At 40.0% G+C, this 24,213-nt stretch overlaps 2 protein-coding genes and 3 pseudogenes across 2 annotated transcripts; 4 read left to right on the top strand and 1 right to left on the bottom strand.

Annotated features, from left to right (window-relative positions):
* Positions 1 to 661: 661 nt before the first annotated feature.
* LOC131786842 (membrane progestin receptor gamma-B-like) lies at positions 662 to 4,836 on the bottom strand. The gene is made up of 2 exons (XM_059103910.2): positions 4,687 to 4,836; positions 662 to 2,613 (listed from the first exon to the last, which is right to left on the bottom strand). Exon 2 carries the CDS (start codon positions 2,573 to 2,575, stop codon positions 1,493 to 1,495), a length of 1,083 nt encoding a protein of 360 aa, XP_058959893.2. The 5' UTR covers positions 2,576 to 2,613; positions 4,687 to 4,836; the 3' UTR covers positions 662 to 1,492.
* A 1,822-nt stretch (positions 4,837 to 6,658) lies between these two features.
* LOC131786839 (membrane progesterone receptor epsilon-like) lies at positions 6,659 to 8,462 on the top strand (annotated as a pseudogene).
* A 1,015-nt stretch (positions 8,463 to 9,477) lies between these two features.
* Positions 9,478 to 11,060, top strand: LOC131786876 (RYamide receptor-like; annotated as a pseudogene).
* A 4,674-nt stretch (positions 11,061 to 15,734) lies between these two features.
* On the top strand, positions 15,735 to 20,493 carry LOC131786857 (L-amino-acid oxidase). The gene is made up of 6 exons (XM_059103929.2): positions 15,735 to 15,866; positions 16,002 to 16,181; positions 17,021 to 17,063; positions 18,295 to 19,056; positions 19,312 to 19,509; positions 20,010 to 20,493. The coding sequence occupies exons 1-6, from the start codon at positions 15,743 to 15,745 to the stop codon at positions 20,257 to 20,259; spliced, it is 1,557 nt and encodes a 518-aa protein (XP_058959912.2). The 5' UTR covers positions 15,735 to 15,742; the 3' UTR covers positions 20,260 to 20,493.
* A 2,388-nt stretch (positions 20,494 to 22,881) lies between these two features.
* Positions 22,882 to 23,900, top strand: LOC131786877 (membrane progestin receptor beta-like; annotated as a pseudogene).
* Positions 23,901 to 24,213: the final 313 nt, after the last annotated feature.

The raw sequence follows: 24,213 nt of genomic DNA, 5'->3' as shown, positions 1-24,213 counted from the left end.
TTTTCATGGTCTAGTCACTTCCTTAAATTGACTTTTTCTAGTACATCGACATTGATGTAACTGCTTCATTAGCTAAACTGGATTGAAGAATCGCAACAGGCTACGGCGTAAGTGATATGAATAATCAGGCTTACGAAAGAGAGAATCTCTCTTCTTATGATTACATATCCAAAGACTGGAAGGAGCTGCCTTCGTACTAGTCGGGCAGTTCAAAATTATTTTTAGAGACAAATGAAACTTCTCTTTGAGCTACCATCAATAAAGTGCGTTCCCAATGGTTGGCGAAAGCCTCGTAACGTCGCGTGGATACCCCTTAACAGTGGTTAAAGCATGCATACATCTGTGCACATGTGGGACTGAGGTGGAGAGAGAAACTCTCAAGAATATGGCCCACAATTCCACGTATGAGCGGCTAAGAGTTGAACAACGCTAATCCTTGATGAGAAGGTGGGCTTTTCTCTTAGCGTGCCACCCCAGAATGTCATTAGGTGCCCCTGGTCATTGGTTGGCATCGTTTATTCTTCTGGGTGAGAGAGGCATTGTGGGAGTAAACTGTCTTACCCAAGAACACAAATCAATGACCCAGTCAGGGCTCGACCCCATACATCTCGAATCGAAGTCTAGCGCGGTACACAGGAATCATCCTTTATCATCTTTTATTTGCCTTATTTATACAATACAAAAATTTATTTGTAGCGGTTATAGCTAGAAGGCGAGGAGACCCAGGAAGCCACTGGGCTTATGGGAGGAATAGAGGTGTATGAAGGTTTCTCCCTATAGTAATTACGCCCCGTACAACTTCGCCCCCACCTCGACATCTTCAACTTATCACTGAATGTAACAAGTTCGCCCCCAGAGCTTCCAAGTCGTATTCTTACGAAACGATCTGAACATTATTCCTACCTAAACCAGAATAACAGGTAAGCTATGTGTTTGGGGCAAAAAAAGTGGCTTTATATGGCTCATCGAGACGATAAAGGGACAGTGTCAGTGTAGGGCCAGTTTTCAACCCTTCAGTACACTTTAGCTTTAGTGTGCATATCATCCATACTGTTCTTTGTACATTTCCTATGGCACTGAAATGGAAAATTTGCTGAAAAATCAATAGCTTCTTTAGTTGGTGCTCATTTCCTTTATTCTCATAACCTTAATGCGTAATTCAGGAATATTACTGTAAAGAGAAATTAGATGCTGGTCACTCTTTGAGGCTGAGGGGTTAAAAAAGGTTATGACAAAGTCTCAGAGCCGACAGCAAAGAACTTAAGATAGTTCACATCACAGATACAATTCCACACGGTCACCAACGGCGGTTTTTGCATTGCTTAGCGCACAAACTGAAAGCGTTTTACATTACATTCTCAAATACCCCCTCCCAGCTTTTAGATTCTGTTGAACAGGTTTATTTCATTTGGTTCTTTTGCAACCATGTTTTCCTAAATAACATATTTTTCTTAGTCACTTAGTTCTAAAGAGACCAATTCATGCTCTCAGGTTAGTTTTTATGAGAACTTTCCTTTTTCTTAAGAGCGATAGAAAACCAGAATGCAATACAAGCGTTCAAAAACATCACTAATATGGCCGCGACCAAGGTGTTGAGAATGGACACGTACGCGGTTGTCTCTTCCAACATTCCCCTGGCTTTCCGGGCGTTGATTTCAAATTCAACCATTTTGAAGGCATATTCTGTTCCTATGGCAACACAGACGTGTAGAAAATGATGACTGTTCCCGACCAAATCAAATCTTCCAGGAATGAGGCGTTCAGGTAGCCTGGTGCTGTACATGAAACCCGCCAGAAAAGTATAAAATGCGTGACGCAGGTAATATCTAACGGGTAAACTGCTACAGGCGGAAGAGGACCAACAACTCTTGTCAGTTACGTGACAGGTGCAAAGAGTCGCGCCAACCAGAATTGGTAAGGTACTGTGAATCCAAGCGGCGATTACTGATAACATCCGCAAAAAAGTGCTGAACTTGTTGACTGCAGCATCCGTTTTGCAGCAACCGTAGGTCACAAGAAACGAAAACAGGGCTGCTAGGCTCAGGTACAAAGCCGGCGATTCAAAGATCCTCCACTGAGAATTCACTGGCCGAGCATAGAAGAACATAGCTTGGCACGAGGTGAATGTGTAAAAACTGACCGCTGCGTAGTCGAAAAAGAAGCAGATTTTGTATCCTCTTTCAGAAATGGAGTTGAAAAGATGAGCAGTTGCACTGGAAGAGTACAAAATTACAGTTCCCATGGCAGAGGCCAAAATTGGTAAATTGAAAGGATCTAAAATTGAGTCCACCTGAGTAGATGCAGCCGTTCCATAGCGTACGGCGAAGTATAGTGCCGCTATAATGTGGCTCCACACGTTAACACTCTCATTATTGATGTAGAAAAGGCTTTTCAAGCACTGCCAAGGCGTGCTGTAAGCTCGCCGGTATCCTGACTTGATGAAAGGTTCTCGAAGTCCCCCGGGCATTTCCTCTTCCTCAAAAATGACCCTGTCATTATCGATTGCACCAACTGTCAAGCTACTATTATTGTTAGCAGCTGTGGTGCTAAGGCTGTTTCGCTGTCTGTCTACCATCCTTCGGCCTCTGTTAACGATAGCAAAAGCACGTTGACCTGTGTAGAGAACAAACAGTAAAGATGCATTCGCTTGTAAAGTTTTAGTTGTTTTTGCTATGGCAAAAAAATTGACCTACATATCCTTGAAAAACCCACCTCCCAAATTCTGAAAAATCAGTTTTGTAAAAGGAACAAATGAGAAGGAAGGAAATTCTGTTCTGCCATGTGTTTCCACGACAAGTCATTGCCAAGCTTTCTTTACTATTCGTCTGTAAATAGCAAGAAATTTGCATTGTGTTTTGGTTATTTTCAAACACCGATTCTCTAAGAGATTGAGGCTCTCACACTTATGTAATTCTTCCTTTGAAATTGGTCTCAAAACTTTACTTAATTTTCTAAAGATCAAGGTGACCATAGCAACCCAAAAGCCTAAAAAAAAACCCTTAATCTGCTTCTTTTGTGCCCTCAGCTAAAAAGACAAGTTCGGTGACCACATTATTGTCATTCACTGAAATTGGTATTTAAATAACTATCATTCGGCTAAGTTAATGAAAGAAAAACTGCACATGAAGTTCAGATCCACTTTAAGAGTTTTAGTTTGACAGAAATATAAAGTTGGAATAAGAGTGTTTCTTAAAGACTGCGGTGTTAATATGGTATACCTAGATTTCATTGGAATGATCAAAACATATATTGACCAAATTGGACACTTTTTTAACACTGTTTTCAAGGGAACACACGAAAAGTTTGGTGGTATTGATAATTCGTAAGGATCGGTATTAATAAATAATGAATCAATTTTATTATAAAAAATTGCCATAAAAGACCATGATATTACATTTATAAAAGTAAAAAAAAAAACTAGTTGACGACGTCTCGAAGTCAACTTAAAAAATTATAACTTAAAGCTAACCGAAAAGTTTTGGACATATGGAATCCACTTCCACGTTCAACTTCAGTTTAAGTTATTTTGATGAAAAGCATTTCAGAAACAGGACTAAACAATCAAACCTACTTTGACATTCCTCAGAATCCTAAAGAGGCTTTTGTTAAGAGTGCACTGTAATGAGAGCCCGACGCCTTTTTCAACGCATTGCTGAAAATAATTATTCGTAATTACTTTTTTAAAAGAAAATTGGACTCCTTGAGATTCAATGCCTGTTGAGGGAAAATTTCTTTAAAAAATCAGCACTAGGCCATAGGACTAAAGCTAAGTTAAGTTATTTAGCACAAGTTATTCAGACTAATCTTTTCAGACGAATGAATAAACTTGAACGGAATTTTACAAAAATTATCGACAGCTGTTGGTCAGTTTTAAAATACTGAAGGAGAATAATGTCAAAAGCGAACTTTATCATCGGTCAGTTGGACTTTGCTTGCCAGGTTCAGTTTGTTGCAGACTTTGGAATTTTTTCAAATATGAGTTCAGTTTGTCGCAGACTTTGGACTTCTTCCAAATATGAGGAAAACTGGGTCTTAACGGCGACGGTGCATAAATTTGTTTAATGATGAGGTGTAACAAGTTGCCTCGTCAACGTGAAATATTTGCTTAATTTACACAGATATCCCTTGAACAACGAAATAATGCTCTAATGGCAAATGAAAATAAAACTAAGGATCACTAAGACGAGAGAGATTTTTCACACGCGGCAAATAAATTGGTTCAATTAACTTGTCACGTACCTTGAAAGCGATAACAACATTATGTAAATCTCGACTAAAAATTACAAATAGTTTATTTTCACTTGCAGCACGTATCGCTTAAAATATTTTCGGAGTCATGAAAACGAGATACTTGCGCTCAGAACGGTGCAAATCAAATTTGCTAAGAATTCACTTTCGTAGCTGCTTTGTAGAAATAAATAGCGCCTACTTATGCTCACTAAACAATACACGTATGTTAATACGATAGAGCCTCGTGTGTAATCAGCTCACTCTTAAACCCTGCCGCTCAAATTTCGTCCTGGCTAGAGTTCTAGCCCATTTCTAGTGAGGAGATAGAATCTATAGTAGCTGATGGATTTCAGTAATTTCAGTTCAAATGTGAACACCGTGATTGTTTACGATAGAGTACAAAACGGATAGAAAATTTCAGTTTCACGAAACTATCACGATATTCGTTTAACTTACCGAAGTTTTCAACAGTTTTTCCCTGTCAGGATCCCAGTTTCATTCAGAATTATCACAAATCGCCTAACATGAGGCTCGCATGCTTCTGTCGCGTCTTGCGTCAATATACAACAACGAAACGTAAACAAATAGGTGATGCTTGGTTTGCGGTACAAGTATAATTATTATGCAACTATTTAATTCAGTTTCATATTATGCATAACCGGTATTAGCGAGATTACAAATCATCAGAATTTATTAAGCGGCAAAAAAAAAACGGTAGAGTTTAATGACTTTTTGTCGCAGAACTACGAAAGTATAGAAAAATTGCAATTGGTATTTAGTTTGCTTGGCAGCCACAGCGTTTTGGACCAATATAGAAAAGAAAATAGCGACAAGCTCGATGTTTTTCCTCGCCTATCGAGCCAAACTTATGACAATAAGATAGCTAGCGCTACACTATTCGACCGCACGCCTCACTGGAGAGTAAGTTTTATGAGTCCGCATAACGGCTAGAGAAGGAAAATAAGTAAATTGATGAACCTCGCAAATCATGAGCATTTGAATAGTGTGACATTCGAATCAGCAAAACAAAAATCGAAGTAGCATCACTGCTGTCTCTGCTTTTGAGAAAGTGACGTTGCGTGTCACAGAGTTGTTGATAATGATGTTACCAAGGCTTGCCAGAGCCTAGAGGCAGAAAATAGCAGATTCAGTTACGTAATTCTACAGGTAAAAAAAAAAAAATTCGAGTCGATCACCACAGTGCGACAATACGGTTCAGTTATTATTGTAGTAAAACTATCATATCAGTTAATCATCCATCCATAAATATAACGTGAAAAGGGTATCAATCGTTAAAGAAAACGTAGTCGGGTCAAAAAAACTAGCTATCTACATATATGAACCACGAGTCGGAACTGGTTGGGGTTTCATGCGTCAGGGGAACTCTCTTAATCTTGATCAATCTGGACGAAAACAACCGAAGATGACGTCGATTCAAAGATGAATGAATAATTTTCGCAAATGGCTGGAAGAGACAAGTGCTTCACTTCATCAGAACACAGGTGAGAAGCGTTGAGTCCCAATACAAACTGCAACTTAAGTAATTTCCTGTCGGGGTTCACGACCCCGCAGATTATGGTACTTTGACTTGGTTGTTTTGCAGAGGACAGCTAAATAATGTGCAAAGTCGAAAAACGCACTTGCTAGGCTATTGTACATCAAGTAGATATTTTGTTTTGACACGTCCTCGTTGCCATCGCCTTGCTGAAGCTAACGCAGATCAATCATTTTTCCAATTGTATGTTTAAACGTAAAAACGAGTTTCCATCGGTGATCGTTAAAAACAAACTCTACTTGCCCCTTCAGAGCTTCCAGAACTCAAGTTTTTTGTCGACTTAATTGATCACGAAAAAAAAAAGTAGTATCCTCTCGAATAAGTTCCAAGGTCTAAATTCTCATTTAAAACATAATTCGCTTCGGTACAACTGCCCAGAGAGACTCAATATAGTACAACAGGTTTCTTTAACATTAATATATTATTCAAATATCATGATTTAATGTGTTTACATTGCTCATGACCGCAGTTGTTTTTTTTTTAACGTAATTCGCACCCTGGGCAAGTAAAATGACACATTACTAATGTGTAAAATGGGCCATTTTAGGTTGCAATACGAGGCAAATAAGGCATATTGGTTTCAAAGCTGACTGTCACTGAAGCGAAAATATGTTAAAAATAATGGCGTTCCTTTTTGACTTGCTAATTAAAACAATTGAAATCTTTGGAATAAAAAATAATGACAAATGATATTCCCAACTGAATTGGCATCGTTTTCGGAACGATTGTTTAAGACGAGTTTTAAAATTGACTGACTATTATCGAGGTTGGTGAAGCTGGAATTTGAAGAGGTATGAGCGTGACTCGTGCGTGATCGAATGTAGGAGACGCTAGAAAGGTTTCTGAATACTTTAGAGCGAGTGACGCCTTTCCGGTCGCACAGGATGCTCTTAATACTCCGGCCGAGATTCGATTCACGTCATCACTCATCAAACATTCTTTCTGAAAAGTAAAGAAGCTACTTTTCAACGGCAAGAGTTTATCTCGAAATGAAAAACGGATCCAGGAACATATCGTGTGATCAAGCGAAACTGAACAACAACCGAAACCACAACAACGAATCGATCAAATCGACATGCAACGGAGGGATTTTTACAGAGAAGAAATTACTCTACAACTTCGACGAAGTTGCACCCGATTTCCAAGAAGCTTTCATTCTTAGCGGGTATCGGAAGCCTTACAGCAGCACCTGGGAATGTTTACAAAGCCTTTTCTACGTTAACAATGAGACTTTTAATATGTGGAGCCATATCGTGGTGTGTTTATATTTTGTCGTGCGGTACTCCGTGGTCTGATTGAGTTAGGAAGAAGTTCGTCCTCGCCGAAACAAGATTTTTATTATCCAATGTTATCATCGGCTATCGGGAGCGTCACTATCTACGCGTTGAGTGCTACAGCTCATACATTTAACTCACGGTCGGAAAAGCTGCACAGAGTTTTCTACTTTTTTGATTATGCCGGTATTAGCATCTACACCTACACCTCCGGTCAAGTTATGTTCTTCTACAATCGACCCATTCAAACTGGATGGCGAATTTTCGAATCTGCATTGTTTTACACAATCATCGGTGCCAGTTTATCTTTTCTGGCAACTTTCTTTTGCTGCCAGAGTAAAGTTGGTTTACGAAAGCACGGCTCGGCAATCCGCATAATTCCAGTGTTCGCTGGCTGGTTGAACACTGTATTATCTCTTGCAGTTGGCGTGACAATGTGTAGCTGTCACGCTGTCACGACATGTCAATCTTTCATCGCCTGCAATGAGCTGCTAATCACGTACTTTCGACGTCACTGCTTTTACTCAATCGTGGGCGGGTTGATTTTATGGAAGTAAACTTCCAGAACGACTCTTGCCAGGAAAATTCGATATCATAGGAAGCAGCCATCATTTTCTTCACATTTTTGGCGCACTCTCCACAGAATACGCCTTCAAAATTCTGCAAGTTGCCATAGAAAGTCGTCAGGATTCAAGAAACGAAGTTTTGGCGAAGTCACTGATTGGTATATCGATCTGGGAGACATTGTTTCCTACGGCTGTAGTATTTGTCGTTAACATCGCCATAGCTTCTTGCTTTGCAAAGTGATTTATAATTCCAAAGAGGAAATAACCATCAAGAAAAATGAGTCATACAAATGTCAGTTATCATTTAAAAATTTGGACAGTTAAGGAATCATTTTGAAGTGCAAAAAGGACCACCATCATTTATCGCCGGGGGTCGGGGGGGGCAGTCGGATTTTGGTACTGTCACGATAAAGTTTACCTGATCCTACCATGAAGCTTTGTAATATATTTTCTGATCCCCCCTCTCCCCCTCCCCCCCCCCTCATTGGCAGTTAATTCTTCTAAGACTCTGTTGGCGACGACTGATCACCTCTCCGTTTCCTCATGAAAACCATGTGATCGGCCGCAAAATCACTTGCTCCCCGATCCTTTCAAAGCGATAAAAAAACGATTGGTCTTCTTAGTTTTTTTTTCCTTTTGTCGAATTTTGGAGTGAGGTTCATTTACGCGGTTATGTACAGGGTGGGGGGAGGGAGGAGGGCAAGACCTTGGAGCCATAATAACCAAAGAAAAGGCAAAAGTTTCCCGGGCTTATTTTTCTAGCTAAGCCTAAATATAACGTATTTTTTCAGTATTTATTTGCAGTTTGTAACTTGAAAATATAAAGGAACTGATCATTATAAACGCTTGTAAACTGAGTTAATAAAGATACGCTTTTACATGTAGATTGAAAACAGCCCTTGTTAACGAAGAATGTTCAGTTTGCGGAGGATTAGAGACACAAAAATCATCCTTCTCTTTTCTTTGCTAATTACTGACCTTCAAACCTATCTCAACACACCCCGCCCCCTCCCCACTGACCTTCAAAATCTCACCCCACCACCTCCCCTCCGTCTTGTCAAAACCAAAGTTTCAAAACAGCAATATTACTAGTTTTTTTTTTCTCGTTACGCGGTGCAAGCCTATATCATTTTTACTTACCTGCCCATTTTGACGCACATAAAATGCAAACACCAACAACGCAAGCACAGCTGGCTTACTAAACTTGTATCGCGTGAAAAATGTAGCTTGTACGGTGCTAGATCAGTTGCATTGAGGAGTAAGTTATTAATTAGAGATTCCCGAAGTCTCCGTCTTAAAATCATTGTAAGTAAGAACCTTTAGATGAAATAATGTTTTGCCCATTCTCGGGCAAATCAAACGCATCTTCACCAAATTGGTTTTTGACACAATGACATCTCATTGAAAACATCCAAGGCACCTCTCCCAAATCGTCTCTTTCCAACTAACACCCGTCAGCCATCTTTGATGACACATGTATCAGTGATGTCAACTATTATTAGTTGATGCGAGTTACCAGTCGCGATCGCGAGTTGTAATGAGCAATCGCACGTTACTGGGCTATCGCAAAATAGTAACTTGCGATTGAAAAGAAGGTCACAAGTTTGCGCAACAGAACTTTACTTATATTTTACTCGCTTGACTCTATATACTAACTTCTCGTACTCAACAATCGACAACTGTTAACGCACTAGTGCGTGAGGTATTTCGTGATTTCTCCTCGGTTTTGATCGTCACTGAAAGTTGGGACGGGTACGAATCGATCAGCGGATCTGTTACAAACCGACATTAACTGGGTTCGATCGTTCAAATTGTCTGAATTGGGGTACGAATCCTTCGAGTACAAAAGTCTATGGGTACGAAAATACTGGATACCGGCTGGCACACCACAATCTCCTCTCAGCTGACCGTAATGAGGCGGGAGGCTAGTTCATGATGCTCTTTGGCTGACTAGAGATGAAAAGACCTCGGCTAATCACCTTCAAACTAGCCAATCAGCGCGCGCGGAAAAAAAAAATGTACCTCTTCTACTGTTTGTCTTTCTCATTAGCGCTCTTATCAGTCATTGTCGAAAAATGTGACATGTATAATATAGCGAAGCGTGCACCGTATAATCAAACAAGTTTTGTACACAAAACGACATTTAAAAGACAATCGAAACCAGACGAAAACCAAATAGCCAACTTCAGCTGCTTTAGCAGCCCGCGAAGAAGGTTTTTCTTATAAAAGTGTGCTACTCAACAAGAAATGCGTCTTCTTCAAACTCGACTTCGACTTCGAATGAAACACTGGTACACGAAGCGCCTGTTTCATTCACGACACGAAAGTGGTTCGCGCTTTTCGCGTCGCGCCGTTCGCGCCGACTGCGTTTTTTGCCATAACCGGCAACTTCTGGTTTTCGCTGTACTGTTAAGAAACAAAGCAATGAGGAAAACTATTAATTTCTTTATCGCAAACATGGCGATAAGTGACTCGATCTTTACACTAGTGTACCTTCCTCGTGTTATTACAATCTTGTTGTTCGGGTACAGGTGGCTCTTGAGCGATTTGCTTGGAATGATATTTTGTCGTATGTTACCATTCCTAGTTGAAATATCCACCATTGTCTCTGTTCTACAATCGTGGCTATCACCTTAGATCGTCACTGGCCGTGAAATTCCCGTTACGAGCGTCTATTACCACGAGAACTTGCGTGTTCGTGATTCTCGTGATATGGGTAATCGCGATAAGCGTTCAAACGCCAACTCTTCTGGCAACAGACTTGGATAAATACCAACAAAAGATGTACTGCATTGTCGACTTTGACGTAAAATTTGGCGCAGGTACGGCGATGATATACTTCAAGTTCGTGTTCACAGCATTGTACGCCATTCCATTTCAATCACTGCTGTGTTGAACATCGCCATCATTGTCGCTTTGGGTAGAAGGAAAATCCCTGGTAACGATATTTCAGGAGCTTTCAGAAAACGTCGAGAAGAAACTAATCGTAAAGTGGTCAGAATGGTTGTAGTGGTGGTCTCCACGTTTCTTCTTTGCTGGTCGCTGTATTTCATATTGATGGTTCTTCGTAAAAACGGTGTACATGTTCCTTGTGGTATCCTCTACCTGCGGCTATTGTTGGTTCATTTCAATGCCGCCCTGACACCATGGTTGTATGTAATGTTTAGCGAGAATTACCGCCAGGGATTTGCAGGCGTCCTTTTCAAATGGGGATGTCGAGTGTTTGCTGCATCGGTAAATCATCCAGTGGAGGATAACACTACCACAGACCAGCCGACAAATTTCTTTCTGCGAACAGAATCAAGACTTTCAGCTGCACAACTCTGGCCAATCCTCTCAATGTGGGTGCTCCACTACGCAGTTACTAAATTTGATTTATTCTGTGTATTCAAAGCGGGTGGGAACAGAAGAAATCTGCTGATGAAATTCACGTGAAAAGACTTGAAAGTTGACCGTAAGTTGGAAAACATTTTTCCCGAGATTGCTCAATGTGAAAATGCGAATTGCAAACGAAAATGCAAATGCAAATTTATCCAGTCTGCTGCAAAGCGGAACATTTTTTCAAAAGTTGCCATAGACACTGAGACATCACGCCAGTCTAAAACATATACTCAGAATTGGTTACTATGCTACTTCTTTTGAAATGAGGTTGAATTAATTGCTTATTTCCCGTTTTCAGATTGGTCAGCGTTTAATATGCAACTGACCCCAAGAAGGGTCCTTTCTATTCCTTCCTTCCGAGGAGGGGACCCTGGTTGCAGCTGGATCACGTGCCTTTAGTAGATACAAAAAGAACGCGAAGTAGGGAGGGGTGGTCCTCGAACCTTAATTTTTCTGGGGAGACACGTAACCAAACCGCAACCGAGGTCACCCCTCCCAAGGGGGTGTGAAGAGAGGGGACCCGGATGGAACGAGGTTGCAATTAATTAAACCTAGAATTCTACGTCATCCTTGTTTGCTTTGGTCCTAAGCACTGATTGAGCTTCGTAGAATCAACGGAGAGTAGGAGCTGCGATGATTTACTCGTACTGCAGGAAACCCAAGGTAATTTTAGTGGCAGCGTTACTTGACTCATTAGCACGTAAACGCCAGTGGCAAGCAAAAAGGTAGAGAAGAATACTGGTTTCTCTCGATAAAACTCAAGATACTATCACTCTAACGGCTTCCTAGGTGGGTACCCGCCGAAGAAAGAGGACTTCAGAAACAGAAAAGCATAAATGGTCGTATCTGCCAAAACTGTATATGATAATAAATTATAATAATGGCAAATAAACAACTAGCAAAAAACAATTAAAAACTACTTACCAGTGTGCTGAGGTTCTAAAAAGTAACATAGACATGTTAAAAATATGTTTTAAATATTGCCGACTACGGACGCCTGCCATTTTAGAAGACACAACCACCGCTGCCATGTTTAAAAATAAGCTCCGTAACCTCGCCGCAGATGCATAGCGGCCCAGCCTTCAACTCATATGGCGGGAGCGCTTCGAAACAACCAGCAGTTAGTTGAAGAGTCAGACTTCTATTTTCATTCAAGCTCAAAACCCAGATGATTTCCGATTTTATTTTGTCTGTAAGGAAAGTTTTAAGGCAGTGTAAAATATGCTAGGGGGAGGAACATGGAAACATCTCCTGTGCTGTCCGCATGGATATTGTGTTTCGGTTCCCTTACCGAAGTCTGTCGTGTGGAGAAAATGTTTTTTCAGTGTCCGACAAAATTGCGTAAACCTGCGGAAGTTTTCTTCATTACAGCGGTGTTGTGCAAGACTTCCACCGAGCTTCAGTAAAGTCAGAGTTTAATCGTCCAATTACCGTTTCCACATGGAACTTGTCATCCGGTAACTGGCCCGTGTAAGTGTGACCCAGGATTCTTTGGGGCCCGCTGACTCTAAAGGGATAGATGTCACATTAATACGGTGTTGAAAACTGAATTTTGCCCTTTGTTTTACTGTAATAGTGCCATCCTTCCACAGGATGCCCTTCAGGAGTCCTTTGCAGTAGGGTGCAGAGAAAAATGCAAGTATCCTGGCTAATCACACCGGAAATGGTGCCACTCTAAGGTATGGAACATGTGACTGTAAGCAGTGTTTACTTAGGCAAACACTGCTTCAAGCAGGTAAGTGTTTCGTTCGGTTGGACTTCTTAAAAAGAGAGGTTAAACTGCGGGGTATTTTCTTGTTCTTCTTTGGGTGACGAAAAGTAACCTCATGGATGACCCATTGACAATGGGAGGACTCCCTGAAGCGGTCATTTACACCTCGTCAGAAAAGAAACAGTAATTAATGATCGTATAAGAGGACCTTTTGTTGCAGCGTTTAGATTCACCACTGAAGAAGGCTTTGGGTTCAGGAGTTGTCGGAAAACGTTGGGTTTATGAATTTGCAACTTCTTCGGTTACATTTATTAAAATCTTGTAAAACCAGAGTAAATAACAGGTCAAACCACTGTCCTGATTTTCCACCTGGTTGCAATGTGTGAACTTAAATATATTTTGAGTGGCTATGCTTGGTTAATTTTATTTTTTTTTTGGAAGAAAATATCATTGGATAAAAAATTTCTTGGGGTTGAAAAAAAAAAGCCAGTTATTCTATAAAAACCAACGTTATGATAAAAAACAAAACGCCGCTAGTTTGTTGATTCAGACTGAGATAATTCCAAACATTCGGATCGGATTCTTCTTTAATTAGGGGGAAACTAGGAAATAGAGGAAGGCAGGGAAACAGGGCACAAGCGAAAGAATCCACAAGGAATCAAACTTGTTTCTTGCAATGGTGATCTTAATTTGTTGTACGTATGCTTGAGTCGAACGACAAGGAGAATCAAATTCTTAGTTTTTTGAATGTGTGTACACAGAATGCGAACCGTGTGACTTTTCCTCTTCTACCAGAAGTGATTAACATGTAATCTCCTCTTAAAATAAGTCCCATACAGAGTTCAGCAAACAGGTGATGAGAATATCACAAAAACTAATCAGGGTAGAATTCTTTATCTTGATGTAACACCCAAATTCTCCTAACTTATTCACACAAAAGAAATGTGTAACAGCGAGGGATAAAGGAGAGAGAGAGTGATCTTTGGCTCCAGCATAGCAAAACAGAAAAACGCTAACAGTGCTACCAGTCTTGTAATAGACCAGAGTTTCCTTTGTTTCCGTTTAAACATGGTGTTTGGAAACGTTCTCCAAGTTTCAGCGCCTCGTTTATTTTCCTCGGTACCACAGTCGTCAAAATTATGTCATTGTCAAACTTAACTAAAAATGTCCTGTAACTGATGTTTTCGTACAGCAAAACTTACTTTGATTCTTGGCCAAATACAAATGTCACAGTAAACTCTCTGAATGCTTCCAGCTGTTACAAGTGCTTGAGAAAACTAGGTCATGCTCCGAGGCTAGCGGTAACCAGCTACTTTACTGTGTTGAACCTGAAAATGGAAGTAGGAAAGTGTTCCTTGGTGTTAATTTTGGGCTTCAATCGGCTTTTTTGCATTGCTCACGATGTACTCCAAATTTAGCTAAATTTGTTTCAGGAATTTTTAAAGTGATATTCTTCGATGAAAGAGTATATCTTGAATTCTTGAGCTAAGAAGATTTAGCAGCTCGCCAGCTACTGATAATATTGGCAAGATGACCTCTATCGGGAGCTGATACAATAGATTCTTAGCATCTCGTTTTTTCGTTCATGTTGATTAACACTTGCAAAAAAAATAAGAAGGAAAAACTTATACAACTTGATAAGTTGTAAAAAGTAAGGAACTCAGGTGAAAGCCTTTAGCAACAGAAGTTTTTGCTAAAAATGTGCCAAGTAAGAGTTTTGAATGTCGAGATTAACTGTTTAGCCTTGATAGAACTTGATTCAGCCATCGATGTCGACAACGCGTGAGAGACAAGGAAGAAATGAAGAAATGATATAGCAAAAAATGAAAAAGAAGATGCGTTGGCCGAGGAATCGAACCCAGGGTCAACTGCTTGGAAGGCAGCCTATGCTAACCACTATACCACCAACGCCCAGTTAAAAAATAGTGGAAGACAAAAAATTAGGGTAATTTTAAAGATCATATCGAAAAATTATAAATCGCGGTTTACTCCATGAAGCAAAAAAAGGCCCTCGGGAGAGAAAAGTAATGACAACATTTACTAACAACAAGTAAAGAGTTTGTAATGTCGAGATTACTGTTTTTAGTCATATAGAAATTTGATTCATCAATAGATGTCGAACAACAGCGTGAGATACAAGGAAAGAAATGACTATTGTAAGCAAAAATATTGAAAAAGAATATGCGTTTGGCCGGCGAATCGAACCCGGGTCAACTGCTTGGAAGGCAGGCCTGGGCTATGCTAAACCACTATACCACCAACGCCCAGTTAAAAATAATTGGAAGAAAAATTAGGTAATTTTACAATATCCTATCAGAAAACCTTTATACATCGCGTTTATCCATGAAAGCAAAGCCCTCCCCCCACACCCGGTAAGAAAAAGTAATGACACCATTTAACTACCAAATTCGCTTTGTCAAAAGAATTTAGCGAAGTTTTACGACAACCTGAGCCTTCTTCCAAGTATAGATGAAATTCCAATTTCTCTCCCATAAACATGTTTGGCTGTTTTCGCTGAAATTTGGGACGGAGGATTAAGGATGAAGAAAGAGAGCCTTTAAGATAGAAGAGAAAACGAAATTATGCAATGGCTTTGTCTCGTGTCAGCAGAGGAAACATCTGAAAAAAGATAACACTTTTGTTGACCCGGCTCTCAAAACTCTGGGTAGATATTTAATTTACCATCTTGAATAGAGAGCTCAGCGAATAACAATCTTCTTATTCGCGCGACAAAAAAGACAACGAACATAACTACACGGAAAAAATAGGTAAATATCTTATGAAGCTAAAGAGAACTCAGAGCAAAGAAAATATACCCGGTCTTAAAGGTGTAAAAACATTAAGCGACCAATACAGCCGTTCGGTTCAAATTTAATTTCATGCCTGACTCGCCTAGATGATACATTAGAAGCGCCAAACATATAGAAAGCAACAAATGAAGCCACCGAGTCCTGCAGTGTTTGGACACTGAGTTGCGAAGTATTTCTAAAACTATTTCTATTGTGTGATTGTGTGATTACTCGTCATGTTAGCTTCTTGCTCTTCAGAATGCAAAGACTTGAGCGGAGAGAGTTTCTGTGTACACTACAAGAAACTTTGCACAACAAATGTGAATGTCAAACAAGCCTGCAGGAAGACCTGCGGACTCTGTAAGTGTTACTTTCAATTAGTTTCAACCCAATTTTTTGGACTTGAGAGGTGGAAAGAAATCTTGGGACGACCTTTCAAAGGCAAGCCAGCCTGTGCGTATTACACAACGATTTTCTTATAGCTTTTCCCCCTAGGTGCGACCCCAATGGATTGTGATGTCGCCATAGTCGGTGGAGGTCTGGCGGGACTTTACATGGCGGAATCACTGCTGAGACACAAGAAGGAAACAAAAGTGTGTGTTTTTGAGAGAGATGTTCGTCTTGGTGGAAGAATCTTCGATTATGTATTTCCTCAAGTACCAGATGAAGTAGTAGGTAAGTGTGATGATAAAGTGAGCCAATGCACTCGACTCGGGAGAACTGGGGTCGAATACATCAAGTCGAGGCTTGTTTGACATATCTGAGCGGGCTCGCTTTCAAAGTGAGACTAAGTGCAAAACCAGTTTTCTGGTAAAAAAAAAGAGTCTCCTTCTTATATAGCTTCGCTCATGGCTTCGCTTGAAGGTTTCACGCATTACCGTTTTTCTTTTCTTCCGATGAGTTTCTCACAGAAATACTGTCAGTAAAGCGTATAATTCTTGTACTTGACCAAATTTTCCGCCGGAGCTTGTGTTCTCATCCAAAAGTATCGTCCAATGAGAAGTGAGCCGAATTCGGTGAATGTGCTGTTACATTAATAAGGCGCCATTGTCAATTAAAAATTAATCTGTATTGTTCAGTCTATGTAAGGTTTAGAGCGGACTTGTCCTTCAACTGATTAGCTAGTGTAGGTTGATATGGAGGTAAATACGATTCAGAGACTAAGCACAACCTTGTTCAATATATGGAGTTGTGTGCACATTTGACTGCAAACTTTTCAGCTGATAAATCAAACCAAAAAGCCTCTCTTTCCTGTGTCAAAAAATAGGTAGAAGATGCCAGGGGAAAAGAAATCTTGCGTCGCAATTGAAAGTATATCATAGAACGTTGATTTTATTCATTATGTCAAGCATAGGACGAAAAAAACATAGTCCCCTTAGAGGAATCGATTATCGAATTTGCGTCCCGTAGATCCGGCACGTTATCGATTGAAGTCTAAAACTGCCCGTGCTGTTTTGAGAATAGTTATATTACATATATGTTATGATGCTTCAACATTTTGGCTTTATCTTCAGGTCTCGGAGCATGGAGAATCGATATGGCTCACTACAACATGAGGTAGGCGTGAATTAGTTTCAGGAGTATCTTTTCTTGTTTTGGTACAAGTTGCTGGCGGTGCAATAAAACGAATTACCCAATAAACTACGGTGTTATACAAGGATTTTCCAACGCGCTTTATGCGGATTTTTTTTCGTGGATTGCGTATCCTGCTTTTTTCATTCAATATAAAGTCGACTTTTCATTTTTTGGACTATTAAATGGCTATTGTGTCTATACAATATACAAAATAATGCATGGTCACTTGAAGATATGAAATTTATCTTTTCATGTTCAACTCGATATCTTACTCTTTCGCTCCGCTCACCCGTGAGCTATCGAGTTGAACACTCGAAGAGAAATTCCATATCTACGCGCGCCCATGTATTGTTCTTTCTATAAAGATTAGAGTCCGGTTCAGACCCCTCGCCGGGTCAATGTGTTGTATTCTTGGGTAAAATACTTTACCCTAACTGTGCCTCTTTTTACCCAAGAATATGAACGGGTAACGGCGATATGTCGGGCCAGGAGGCCTGATGGAATGTCGGGGGAGAGGGAGGAGTACTTTTACTGCTCCAGGGTGGAGTACTTATACTGCTAGTCGCCTCATTCTATTGTTATGAGCAATTGTTGTAAATATAAGCCTTTAGAAATCTCCAGACTGCTGAGTCATGCTGACTTGCATACCAAAGCACTTTCCAAAACATTTCATCAAGTCACGCAATTGTTAAGTAATACTACTAAAATAGTTTTTATGTGAGCCTCTAGAATGCTCCAGAACACTTTGTAAATAAATATAAAGACTCACTTACGTAAAAGTAGTAGGAGTTGTTGTTGTCGGAGCGACGACTGTTTTGAAAGCTGTACCGAGAGTTACCGCGGAAGATTGCTCATTCCAAGGCCGGTAACTTTGGAGACACCAGTGAGATTGTGCCAGTGGTGAGCTGGGATATAGACTGTGGTGGGCTTAATGAAGGTTATGAACGATAAGTATTGTACTGGTTTTGGGAACTGCTCCTTGTTAAGAAAATTATTTGCTGTTTAATAAAGTAGTTGAGTTTGTGGAATGGTAGTATTTCCCGTGGGTTAGATTATGCCATAACACTATGGAAACTGGAATAAGCTCCGGCTGGTTGACCACTTAGCTCGCGGACAGTCTTAAATTTTTTTTCTGTTTCTTGGGTTCAACTTGCTAGTAGTGCAATTGAAACGATTTGAATTTCAATTGTGCACAAAATTTTTTGTTTCATAGGAATATCCTCAACAGACTAAACATTCCTCACAAAGACTGGAACTTTTACTCAAATCCTCGAACAGAAACTAGAGGTTTCTTCGCACGGGACGAGCATGAAATCAAAAGAAAATCATTCCCGGCTCTAACTCAAGGAAAATTCAAAGACATGACTTGTTCGCAAATGTTGGACTATCTACTCAGAAAAGAACATGTCGATAAAGTCCACAATTTCGCAACGTTCGAAACATTCCAGAAGCACTATTTAACACCTGAAGGTTCCAGGTTTTATTTCGACGTTTTTGGGTATGATGGAGACCTTGACGGTAGTCCAGAAGGCGTGGTAGAATTCTACGAACAACTAGCTGCACTTACAGGAAAAGAGATTCGTCCTTTAAGAGGGATGTCGGCATTCATCGAGGCTTTGGCCAAATCGGCAAGAGGTCTGGGCACAAAAATTTTCACGGGTGATAACCACAAGATTCTATCAATAGACAAACAAACAAACCAGTTCGTCCTTAAAACTTCACAATACGAAGTAAGCGTTGGGAAATTAGTTGTGGCTGCTCCTCCGGGTGCGTTTGGAAGTGTCAGCGGCAGCGTAGCGGAACAGATTCAGCGTGCACCAGAATTTCAGTCCATCCTACCCCGCCCAGCATTTAAGGGGGCTGCAGTGTACCCCACGGCGTGGTGGGAAGAAATCACGAATGTGAAGGACAAGTTGTATCCTATGGAGAGATTTTTATCCAACAGTGATTGTCTTGGATGGACGTTACCACATAGGTGGGGCTTGTTGACAAGATATACCTGTATATTCTCATCAATATATATCAAAGCTCCGTATCGGCTTAGAATAATTTCGTTTCTAAATCGATACAACATAATCACTTTTTTCCTCTTTTCCAAAGGTCTGGGGTTCGATTCCTCATGGGTTCCAGCCTTGTGACAAGGCGAAAAAGCTATCTTTTTTTTTCTATTAATTTTAATACCGAGTTTAAAAATTCCTATCTTTTCAATAATTGTCTCGTTTATTACCAGCGGGAGCGGTCGAAATGGTGAGGCAGTTCTTCACGTAGCTTACACGGACGGTGTTTGTGGCGAAAAATGGGGCGAGATCCTCAAATTACCAAAAGACGTCATGGACCGAGAAATTCACCGCGCCTTGGAATACAAGTTTAACAGAAAAATCCCCAAACCTCTGAGCACAGTGTATCAGTATTGGAACGAAGGTGCATGGTAAGAGAATTCTCTCTGAAGGCCAGCCATTGTAATCATTACTGAAAAGGGTAGTACTTTAAATTAACAATTACCTAGCAATCCTGTCGTGCATTTGAAGTGTGTTCTTTTCCCTCTTGTCATTGCGTCAGACTACCTATCTCTTCTTTTGATTGAGTGTCGTGAAAACAGACAAAAGCTATTTCAATCACCAATCAGAGCCAAGGAAAAGAATGAAACGAGCCGATGAAACTCAATGTTGTAATGAGTGAATTTCCTGAGGCAGGAAAAGGTTATTAATCAGGTCGCCATTGGTTGTGAATGTGTGACACAAGTTTTTTTCCGACCAATCATAAGGTGAAGTCAACCAAAACTAATGTAAATGTGGATTATTCTTGACACTCATAAAAGAACTCTGAAATCTTACACTGGGTTAAAAAGGAAAATTTCTATTTCGACTCCAGTTCTGTCATAAAAACAAGTCTCCCAGACCATCCCGAATACGCTTTCTTTATTTCAAGGTACTTACAGAAACCTGGAAGCCGCGTTTCCATGAAGCAAGTCACCCAATGGGCAAAGAGACCTATTGCAGGAGAGGAGATCTACGTTATTGGTAGCGCATATTATCCCTATCGGGGGTACTCTGAGGGTGCTATCATGTCGGCCAACAATGCTCTGAACGATGGTTGGAAAATACCTATACCCAGTCCTCCGCAACAGCAGTACGCGCCAAAAGGTTTCGCGGATGTAAATTGGAAGAATATAAGATAAAATACGTGCTTAGCAAAGGAGCTATTCCTTCGACTTGTGACAATAAAACACACTTCTTCAAGTGATAATATGTTTGTGGTTCATTTTGCAGAATTTTTAAAAATCTTTCACCGCAATGCGACTCTGCAGAACTCTCCATTTAATACCATGGAAAACATATGGCTTCAAAAAGTTGTTGAGATCAACTTTTTTATCTGTTTTCCATGCTTTGGTGCTGCGTCGGTGGGAGAGTATAACAGGGTAATATAGTATTAGCAACAGAGTTGATTACGTAAATCGACCACCGTAAAGAGTTTGAAAGCTGACGTTTTCAGCGTTAGCCCCAAGTCCTTCGCTCTGACAAAGGGCTAACGTTCGAAACGTCAGCTTTCAAACTCTTTACGGTGGCCAATTTATGTTATCAACTCAGCTAATAATACTATATTACCCTAAGAGTAATATGACTCAACAATAATGAAAAGATTATCATTCTTACTGCAAGTTACAAACTTGCACTTTGTCGTACCTCAGGAGAGATGATCTGATTGTGAGTGCGTAAGTCAAATAAAACAATTTCTTTCTGTCCGCTTTCTTGTGGTTTAGGGCAACATCAATAAAGTAAGTCATAATGACTTCACTCCCCTGTCTGATCTACAAAATATACACTTCCTTAGTTTATAACAGATAAAATATCAAATGTTGGGACTGTCTTCTGACATCCAAAGCAGGACTTGCATCACTTGCCTCACATCAAACCACCATATATCTGACTAGTATTGGAAACTTCTATGTGTCTGAATGTCGTCCTGTAGTTGCGGAAGGTCATCATCATCAAACCCTTCCTCCAAGCTGAAAAAGAGAGTTTAGATAAGAAAGCTTTCTGTAACAAGTTGAGCAAGTGCTTATCATCATAGGCAATGGGTTTTAACAAAAAAAAAAAACTTATCCTCCAGTGAGTGACCATGGGGGGGGGGGGGGTTTACCACCTGCATAGTATTTTCCCAAGTCCTTTAGGGGTAAGGAAAAATGCGAGCAATGTGTATGCAGTGAAACAAGGATTTTAAACCCTTTCACCACCACGATCTCATAAGAAATTCTCCTTACTGTCTCCAGTACAATTATTGTAATGTTAGTTAGGAGAATTTGTGTTTGGGTCAACTAATAATCCCCTAATTGATATTTTTCTTTATTCTCTCCACTTGTCTGCTTGATAATGTATTGAGATTGTAAGGAGAAATTCTGTCTTGGTCATTCATGGGAGTGAAAGGGTTAATCCTCTATTCCTAGGAATGACTGGCATCTAATTTCTCTTTGCAGTATCACTGCTGAATAACAACATTAGGTGTAAAGAAAAAGGCAAGTGATCCCTCACTAAACAAACATTTGACTGTTAAACAAATTCTCCTTGTTAATTCCACAGACAATGTATAAAAACCAGTATGGAGAACATGCATACTGATGCTAGGGTCTGAAAGGTAAACACTCACCTTGGAATCAAGGCCTTAGCTTCTTCTGCTGTGTCAGGACATAAATTGGCCAAACAGGCCAGTTCAAACTTGTGCAGTTTCTTCTTGCCCAGCAAACTATAACAAGAGGTTTGGATTGTCAGAAACTGAAAATAAGGTTGAACTTCATCGCGACAATCAGTCTGGGGTAAAACTAACTGACAGATGAGAGAAGGTGGTTGTTTTACAGAGGTCACTACTCTGTTTAGAAAAAATAGTTTCCATTTTCCTGTACATCTGTTCAGTGAAAGATCACAGATGACATCAAAATGTGATAAGAAAAAAAAGTGGCTCATGAAGCACAACAGAATATCACTGATGTTATTAAGTTTTGATGTGTTCTGTGATCTATTACTTAACAGAGCCATGGCAACATGGAATCTCTTTACTTTATATGATAGAAAAGCAAGACGTTGTTAATAATAGATCATAAGAAAGAACCAATCAAATGCATGTAAAATACAGCTTATTATATAAACTAAAATCTCCTTTATTACCCACCTCCAATGCACAAATAGTCTTGATCAGTCAAGCATCACTGATCAGTTGCTCTTAATGTCTGAGAAGATTGTCTTTGATTTACAAGCATAACACTCTTTTATTTTACTTATAGAATTGGCCAACATGTCATGGCAAGATCTTTTTTCTGGCCTTTAAACTCCCACAAGTGATAAAAATGTAACTTTCCCTATAACATCCATACATTATCAAGCAAACAGGTAATGAGGATACTCAAACTTATCAGGTAGATGTTATAAATCTTGATCTAACACCAAATTCTCGAAACTAATTTAAAAGGAAATGTGTAACAGCTAGAGGGAAGAATTAACAATAAGACCATGGTGGTTAAAAGGTTAAGTATTTTCTTACTCTGAGGTTTCTTTGTACTTATATCAGCATTGAATTAATTTCATTCTGTTACCTTCTAACTTGAGCGATAGTTTCTCCGTTTTTATATCAACCAAACTTCTGTGTGTAGTAAAGGGTTTTCTAACTTGAGCGATGGTTTCTCTGTTTTTATATCGACCAAACGTCTGTGTGTAGTTAAGGGTTTTCATGAAATCTTCTTGCTCTTCTTCTGCTTCTTCGTTCTGCGTCTTTCTGTGTTCCAACAACGTGTACACTTCTGAGTTTAACAATGTTACCGCACTTTAGAATTCTAATTTCCAAAGAGCCTTCGTTCTTAGCGGTATCGGAAGCCTTACAGCAGCACCTGGGAATGTTACAAAGCCTTTTCTACATTAATAATGAGACTTTTAATATGTGGAGCCATATCATGGTGTGTTTTTATTTTATCGTGCAGTACTCCGTGGTCTTGAGTATTGAGTTAGGAAGTTCGTCCTCGCCGAAACAGCATCTTTTTACCCAATGTTACCATCGGCTATCCGGAGCATCACAATCTGCGTGTTGAGTGCTACAGCTTATACATTTAACTCATGGTCAGAGAAGTTGCACAGAGTTTTCTACTTCTCTGACTATGCCGATATTAGAATCTACACCTACACCTCCGGTCAAGTCAGGATGTTCTTCGACAATCGACCCACCCGAACCGGATGGAGAATTTTCGAAACTGCATTGTTTTACACGATCATCGGCGCCAGTTTGTCTTTCCTGGCAACTTTCCTATGCTGCTAGAGTAAAGCACGGCTCGGCGATCCGCATAATTCCAGTGTTCGCTGGCTGGTAGGACACTGTTATCTCTTGCAGTTGGCGTGACAATAAACAGCTGTCACGCTGTCACGACATGCCAATCCTTCATCGCCTGTAATGAGCTGCTAATCACATACTTTTGATGTCGCTGCTTTTACTCAATCGTGGGCGAGTTGATTTATGGAACGACTCTTGCCAGGAAAATTCGATATCATAGGAAGCAGCCATCATTTTCTTCACATTTTTGGCGCCCTCTCCACAGAATACGCCTTCAAAATTCTGCAAGTTGCCATCGAAGGTCGTAAGGATGCAAGAAATTAAGTTTTGGCAAAGTCGCTGGTTGGTATATCGATCTGGGAAACATTGTTACCTACGGTTGTAGTATTTGTCTTTAACATCAATATTTTGATGATCTCACCTCATTGGCGGTCAATTTTCAATTTTGGCCTCCTTTGTACTCTCTTAGCGCCGACTGATCCCCTCTCGCTCCCTCTAAAAACCAAGTGATCCTCCTCAAATTCTCCTACACCACCCCTCCCTCCTCTTTTTTCTAGAGATAAAGAATCTCTGGTCTATTCCCAATAACTTAACCCTTTAACTCCCAGATCAAATTTGTCATTCTCCTTACTGTCAATTACACAATCCTTATAATGTTAGTTCAGAAAATTTAGCATTGGATCAATTAATTATCCCCAAATTGATAGTTTCTTTATTCTCATCACTTATCTGGTTGATATTGCATTGATATTGTAAGGAGAAATTCTTTCTTGGTCACTCATGGGAGTTAAAGGGTTAATCACAAGGATACAAAGAGAGCCCT

The sequence above is a fragment of the Pocillopora verrucosa genome, chromosome 9, assembly GCF_036669915.1.
Source record: "Pocillopora verrucosa isolate sample1 chromosome 9, ASM3666991v2, whole genome shotgun sequence".
In the NCBI taxonomy this organism is placed as follows: domain Eukaryota; kingdom Metazoa; phylum Cnidaria; class Anthozoa; order Scleractinia; family Pocilloporidae; genus Pocillopora; species Pocillopora verrucosa.
Note: the sequence above shows the minus strand (reverse complement) of the source record. Positions and strands in the feature narration are given on the sequence as shown.

What these genes read in the sequence shown, in the direction of transcription:
- LOC131786857 (XM_059103929.2), top strand. Translation starts at nt 15,743, where the DNA reads ATGTTAGCTTCTTGCTCTTCAGAATGCAAAGACTTGAGCGGAGAGAGT. An exon ending in GGATGGACGTTACCACATAG is followed by an intron (nt 19,057 to 19,311) that starts GTGGGGCTTGTT and finishes GTTTATTACCAG; the next exon opens with CGGGAGCGGTCGAAATGGTG. An exon ending in TATTGGAACGAAGGTGCATG is followed by an intron (nt 19,510 to 20,009) that starts GTAAGAGAATTC and finishes CTTTATTTCAAG; the next exon opens with GTACTTACAGAAACCTGGAA.
- LOC131786842 (XM_059103910.2), bottom strand. Translation starts at nt 2,575, where the DNA reads ATGGTAGACAGACAGCGAAACAGCCTTAGCACCACAGCTGCTAACAAT.